The sequence below is a fragment of the Etheostoma cragini genome, chromosome 20 (assembly GCF_013103735.1).
Source record: "Etheostoma cragini isolate CJK2018 chromosome 20, CSU_Ecrag_1.0, whole genome shotgun sequence".
NCBI lineage: Eukaryota > Metazoa > Chordata > Actinopteri > Perciformes > Percidae > Etheostoma > Etheostoma cragini.
The window spans coordinates 13,609,905-13,617,464 of NC_048426.1; the positions used below are offsets into that span (position 1 = coordinate 13,609,905).

Here is a 7,560-nt window from a genome sequence, read left to right on the forward strand (position 1 = left end):
AAACACACACACACACACAGCTTGTTGGCTGGTATCTCTGTTAATCTTTTTTTCTGATTTTGCTCTACTTCTGTTTTGATATTTAAAAACATAAATAATAATAAGCTCTCCCTGCCATGTCTTTCCTTCTTTCTCTGAACTGTCTGTTTTCTTTTCTGTAGTCTTTACTCAGTGTGAGGGCTTTCCCCCCTTTGATCTACTTCTGTATATTTATAGCTCCTGAGCCCCAGTCCAGCAGGAGCCATCAGAGGCAGCTTGTGAACCAAGCAAGCATCTGTCTCCTTCATCTGGCCAGTTGATTAGCTGATACACCTCTGTGTAGGTGATCCATAGGATTGTTGGTACTTTAAGTAACTATTTTTTTCCTCCTCTATTTCTCTCTTTCTCCAATCTCTAACTTAATTTGTTTAGCAATGGTTCACTCTGCTAAAATTGATCTAATAGCCAATTTCCATCATATTTGGATATGAATGATTTCAATCATACAGAGGGAAGACTGCAATTTCCTAAATGCTGTAATTTCAAGCATTATATTTTTCCTGTCCTGTAGTCTGCATAATATCTGAAATATACGTAGTAGAATTTGCCATTCAGCAACACGCATAGACATTAAACACACATACATATTTTATATTAGTTCTACTTTTTAGCTTTGTTTGGCTGTCATCCAATCCACTGCTTTGGTCCAGACTGAAATATCTCAACTATTGGATGAATGCCATGGTATTTGGTACACACATTGATGGTCCCCTGTGGATGCATTGTAATAACTCAACTGATGCTTTTACACAATCATTGCATCAAAATTATAATTTGTCCAATACTTTGGCTTATTAACAAATAACTGCAAAAAGAATGACAATCCAATCATCCTCAGCTATACTTTGTGTTTAGTGCTAATTAGCGTTATGTTAGCATGTTAACCTAAGACGCTGAACATTAAGCTCAAAGCACCGCTATCTTTAGGTGCAGTCTCACAGACTGCACTGCTACTAGCGTGGCTGTAGATTCTTGTTTAATTATCAAGGTTATTCACTGCCCCACCTTCATTCAACTCTGCCTCCATCTTATCCCTCTACCTTTCTCCCTGCCTCTCTCTAAATCACTATCTCCTATACCTCCTGGCATAGAATATAGTCTTGCATGCCACTTCATTATGAGTAGGTCCGGACTTCCATTAGTGAAGCTAGTCACAGACTGAAACCGGGTTATTTAATAAGTGTGACTCATTGGACTTGGGAGAAATGGCTTTCCTGAAGGCATAATCTGCAGCAGCTGAACTGGCACGATGGCAGCGCACAACTTGGCCGTGTGCGTTCATGTTTTGAAATTAAAACCAGTTGGCAAAGTGCTTTTTGCTCTCTGCATCCATTAAGTAGATAGATATGCCATCAATGTGGTATCAGGGCTACCTTCCTGTCTCTGAAAAACAGGAATTATTGTCATAATATTGTGACAGGCCTTTTCCTGCAGCCTCTTGTTCTTCGGTGTGTTGGTTTTCTGCAAACACTGGTTGTGGTTTTTCAAAACCCCCCCACTGTGGAGCAGCTTAACCTGGGCACTGAACCTCCCATCAAATCAATTCGGCTTTATTGTTTGCCTTCTTTGCACCGCTGAGTGAAAGGAAAATGGACATCAATCACTCTGCTTGTCAGCGGAGTATTGTCAAAGTATGCTGGAGTATGCAAACACATGGTGAGACAGCTGGTACCATGACATTTCATTAGATGCAATTTCCTTAATGTAATTTTCTTTTATTCCTTGAGTAGATAATCATAATTGTGTGTGTGTGTGTGTGTGTGTGTGTGTGTGTGTGTGAGATGGAGGGAAATGCAAGTCTTCAAATGTTCCAGTAAAGGAGTGAGTCAGCTTGGAAGCCAGACAGCTCAGATCAGCACAGGGTTGCTGCAGAAGATATTTTATAGATGAGGTTTCTGTTCATTGCTCAAAATGTGAGAGAGCTCCCTCTGCATTGATCAGAAGCATTTACCCAGCACTTTTTTACTTTTTACTCCTTCAGTGTATTGATCGTTGTGGTTGGCGAAAGTGCAGAAGGACATGTGTGCACGCTCCAGTGTTCATTATTGATGGCAGTGAGGTCGGTAAATGACTTAGAAATGAGATGGAGATTAACGTAGGGGGGGAGGTTGTGGATATTTTAGAGCAGTAAAAATGAACTAACGAGAATGTCTGTTTTCTATTTGCCCTTCATTGAGTCCCTGTGGCTGAAGTGATGGAAAAACACTTAAGCAGGCAGGTGGTCCTGCGAGAATGACATAACCTTGTAGAGGAAGGTAATAGCAGCGTGTCACGCTGCATTAGGGTGAGCAGATGGATAGGCACAGAGATGTCTCGGATTTGTGACCCAGCTACATATGGACCAGATAATGAAACTGGGACAGAAAAAGACGTAAAGAAAGAAAGGGAAGAAGACTGACAGAAATGTAGTCATTTGAGCAGCCGGCTGATTTATTGATAAATGAAGATTGACATCTAACTTATTCTAACTCTTTGGACAGAAAGCCTGTGACCTTAGCCCCAGGGAGTGAGTGCTGTCACATAAAGAGCAAATTTAGTCAAGTTCACACACACACACACACACACACACACCCACACACACACACACGCACGCACACAACTCTGCTGTAGTCACTTCAGTGTCACACGATCAACACGCATTCTTATGTATGAAAACAAACACCAGACTTAAGCTCTACCTACCATTTCGAATCTCAGCCCTGCCGGTGAACGCGTTGTGGGACATTAACTCGCCCCAGGGGCGGGGGGGACAGACGGAGGATGTTAGCACAGAGCCGGGGAATCATGGCGGTGACAGCCTGTCATTGTATTTCAACGACTGATGGTATCATGCTGTCATTGTGTCAGTGTTGGGAGCAGACCCACAACACATGCTGGACAGATAATAGAATCTTTATCTCTGGATATTCACTCACATTCACATGTGAATATGAACAAGGGCCGCTTCAAAGGTGAGCAGAAAGTTATTAGGATTCTTTGGAAAAGCCTGGTGGTGTTCAGATGAACAAGTAAGATTGGCATTACAAAACAAGAATGCATTTCCTTTTGATAAAAAAATCTGTAAGGACAAATTTGAGCATATTATACTTCACTGCTGGGAGTGTAATTATGCACCTGCAGTTTTCATCTGCCTCCATTTGTCCAGATGGGGAGTTTGGCCATTTGAGATGGCCAGTGCAATGTCAATGTGAAGCAGTGTTTCAGGGAAATCTTTTCTTTTGTGTCCAATAAGCTATTTAAAACAGGAACCCAGTAAAGGAAGGACTAAAGGATTAAAGGAACACTTTTCTGTGTGTTTGTGTGTTAAATGCAGCCTATAGCTGGTGTGTTTCAGTGTGAACAGTAATTGGTTGATTCTGCCATTCTGAATCCAATCAGATTTCCAATTTCTGCGACAAGAATAAAGTGTCCCATCTGCTCAATGCACCAATTTACCATCCTGTCTCATTGAGGGTGTCCCCGACTAAAACATTTCATAACCAGCAAACCATATCACCAATTTGTCCCCTCATAAACAAATCTGTGAAATTGTATGTTCTGCCAATTCAATTAAAGTAACTTAATTGGACCTTTAGGATTAACCACTTCTGTATTTGCTACTTGTAGGGATGCAAACAATCTGAGTGATGGTCTTGCAAACAGAGACTTGTGTATCACATTATCACATGTCAATAATTATTTACTACTTTAATTTACTAATCTACTGTAATCGTTTATCACGTAAGACCAGCAACAAACATCAGTATTGGTTCAGAAATGTTTTCACGCTTTAATGTTATGATAAAGAGTTGTTATGTCTTGTTTTCCACGTGTGTGTGTTATTGCAGCAATGATTGACATTTTTTTAAATAATAATAATAATAATACCATACACTAGAGATCTTCTACAGGGGGTCCGGGGTCCTAGGGGCTCCACAGAGTCACTGCAGGGGGGGCCTCCAAATTATTGTTTTTCAAATTTAAGTTTTTTTCATAAATTTAAAATGTCAACATATTTGTAATATATTCTTAGCAAGTTAAGTTAAATCCCCACTGCTTACTGGCCTGTAGGTAAGGTAGTCACTAAGACCATCCACAGATATAGTTCATCCTAAGGATTCACTGTGCCACATGTATGTTTAACATTAAAACATGATTTATAAAATCATGCCAACAATTAGTAAAGCTTAGTATAGGTGGTCCCTACTCCATCTCTCTTTCAGTTAAAGTGTCCTTGGCTTTAAAAACATTGAAGTTACTTTACCAAATAAGGATCTTTTTATCTACAAGCAAGTCTTTGAGTGGCAGCTCTGGTCAGGGATGTGCTGAATCCCTTAGCAGCATTTGTTTATCAAAGAGATCCAGACGCTCATCACAGCACTTTGTTTTCACCAGAAATTCCGATATTTAACACATTTCAATGTTATAAAATGTTGTTGTACTTGATTGTGTTTAAGAATGTTAGTTACAGAAGTCAAGAGTTTCCTTAGATTTTCTTCATATTAACATGCAGTCGGGATTCAACTCAGATTCTCACAAGGAACACAGACTGCAGATCTGCCTAATCACCAGATGCCTGCTCTCTAATACATAATGCATCAGACTGTTATTACAAGTCTGCGGGGAAAACACAGCAGTCATTTTACATTAATATTTCATCAAGCCACTGTGACATCAAAGGCCTAATGGAGGAGACCCTGAATGTGTGTTATCATTAATGAAGTGTACCCTTGTGGCCTGTGCTTGGCCCCTACTGGGTTTCAGGGGTAGAGGTGATATAATGTGTTAAGTTAGTTTAAACTCAAAGAACAGTCCGGGATTAACAAACTGTCTCATGAATAAAGGTTTTAACAGAAAAGCTCTTTGAATCAAATTAGGCAAACGCTTTTCACAAAGACACTGAAAGCATAAAGATTAGCTCATTGTTTGAAAGGAGCTTGCTGTTTGTATTCCATCCCTGGCTTTTCACTTTCTTTTCTATCTTTTTGTCACCATCTGCATAAAATAAAAGTAAAGATATAAAAACGTATAGCAGAATCTATCCTTTTTACACGTTTCACTAAACACAATATATGCCTATTTTCACTTATTATTCAAAAGCCTTGAAAAAGGCACGTTCTGAAATAGGATACATAAAAAAAAAAATATTTTTCTCAAAAAAGATGTAACACTTTTTTGCTAAGCTAAAATGTTCTGCTTCATGTTGAGCACAGACATGAGAGTTGTATTTCATATCGCACACAGACAAGAGAGTGGTATTCATTTTCTTCAATAAAGAAAAGAAGCTTTAATATTAACATTTCCAAAAATGTTGAACTATCCTATCAAGAGTGGTGTTGTGTGAGTTACAATGTTCTACAAGGAATTGCAGGAACGGCACTAACTGACTTATATTTGAAGTAGATATATATATGAAAGGCCACTATTAGCCAGTATTCTGAAATTTTCCACATCTCTTACACAAGCTCACTGTTTCCTCAGATGACAGTGCGTCAGCAGCCAGCAGTATGGAGGTTACCGACCGCATCGCCTCCTTGGAGCAGAGGGTCCAGATGCAGGAGGACGAGATTCACCTGCTTAAGTCTGCTCTGGCCGACGTTGTGCGCAGGCTCAACCTTTCTGAGGAGCAGCAGGCCATAGGCTCACGCAGAGGACCCACCAAAGGTAAAATAACAATACTTTTTGTTGGGTTTTTACATCACTTCTTCTGGGGTGTCGAGCAACAGGGCCTGCAGTTCTTCCGGCTTACACAACTGTTTGTGGAGATATTCTTTTTCTCCTTTTCCTCTTTGTTCTCTCTCTCTCTCCTGTTGTTTTATTTCCTTTAAATCCTGCTTATTTCCTTCCTCTTCCTGTCACTTCTGTCCTCTCTCTTCCTGGACTTTGTTGTTTCGTTAAATGTGTTGTGCGTCATGTGTATAGGCCCTGCTTTGATGAGAAAGTCTCCCTCAGCAGACAGCAATGTTGAGAAGCCAGGTATGCTGACTGGGAAGTCTGTCTGCACTGTGACCTGAGTCTGAAGACACAGATAGAAAGAGATGTATTGTTAACCAGGGGGAATGTGTGTCTGCGGTATATACGTATAGTCCAAGAACTGTCACAACTTAAGTAGTAAGCTGCTAAGCTGCATGTTTTGTGTTCACCGCTGTGTATGCAGCCTTTATGTTAAAGGGCAATTCCCCCTACATCACACATATTTTCCCAAATCAATAAGAAAGAGCAGTTGTCGATGCATTTTTTTTAATTCCTTAAACACATGGACAAAATATCAGGAACACCTGGTAACGTAACGCAATCCGCCACAAATTACAGCCTCAGCCCCATAAGATACAGTTGGACATTTTAGGAAATGCTTATTTGCTGTCTTGCAGAGAGTTAGTCAAGAACATCCACATCACACTTGTTTCTAAATATAAAGTTACAGTCAGCAACCGGTTAGCTTAGCGTAGCATAATTACCGGGAAACGGCTAGTTTGACTTTCCAAAATCCTCCTACCAGCACATGTGTTAATAATTAATAACACACTAAATCTTGTTTGTTTAGTTTCTAGCCAGGCTAGCTGTTTCCACTTGTTACCAGTCTTTGTGCTAAGCTAAGCTTACCGGCTCTTGGCTGTAGCTTTGTATTGAACAGACAAACATTAATCAAAATGATATCAATCTTCTAATCCATACCTCAGCAAGAAATAAAATAAGCATATTTCCCAAAATGTCAAACTGTTCCTTTAAGTAAGAGTTAAAACACCTCACAAGTAAAAGGCACAGCTCTTAATTTCCTAAACTCATAATGAATGCTATTCATTTCTCCACCTCATATCAAACAGCTGAATGCAGCATGTTCTCATCTTTTCTCTGAGGAATGTAAGAAGCAAATGTAAAGAAAAAAATACAGCATATCATCACAGAATAAGAAAGCACTGGACGTCATAGATTGATCAAAGATACGCTTTTCCGTTTTTGTGTTATTTTTCTTGTGCAAAAATACTGTCAATTTTTTAACTGAAGTGTTGATACAATGCCTTTTTATGTCCTCAAATGTTGATTGAGTGATGAAACAAACTGCGTGGCGGCCAGTTTCACTCTCCGGAGTGACTGCGGACGGATAGAGTTTCAGTTTGATTTGGAAGCTGGAGGGTAACTCAGACTCGGAGCTGCTTTCTGTTATTGTTCTCCATGTTTAGCTGCAGGGTGTCAGCAGCCTGCGCCCCTCTACTGAAGCACAATGATCTATTTCAGAAAGCTTGGCACACAAACGCACACTGCACATGGACAATCAAACAGAAACACACAGATTCATCTTCTTTAACATGCTATCAAAATTACAACATCAATGTGCCCCTGCTGAATAATAACTATATGAAAGATAAAGTGTTATAAAGCAACGTGTGTGTGTGTGTCATGGTGTCCCTGAATGCATGTGTGTCTGCTAGTGGGATGAAACAGGGTCTATTAAATATTTATCATTGCAGATAAAGCTGCAGCTTGGATTTTTGTGTGTGTGTGTGTGTGTGTGTGTGTGTGTGTGTGTGTGTGTGTGTGTGT

The 7,560-nt window shown here is 39.9% G+C and overlaps 1 protein-coding gene across 12 annotated transcripts in view; it reads left to right on the forward strand.

Moving 5' to 3' along the window:
* The window catches only part of eml1 (EMAP like 1), a 49,238-nt gene that overhangs the window by 23,404 nt on the left and 18,274 nt on the right, over positions 1-7,560 (forward strand). For 7 of the 12 annotated variants that reach the window (XM_034858773.1, XM_034858779.1, XM_034858770.1 and 4 more), the window contains exons 2-3: positions 5,500-5,682; positions 5,941-5,994. In XM_034858773.1, coding sequence (XP_034714664.1) covers positions 5,500-5,682; positions 5,941-5,994 — 237 coding nt within the window. The remainder of the gene's footprint in view (positions 1-5,499; positions 5,683-5,940; positions 5,995-7,560) is intronic. The other 5 variants (XM_034858778.1, XM_034858782.1, XM_034858775.1 and 2 more) reach the window with 1 other exon arrangement.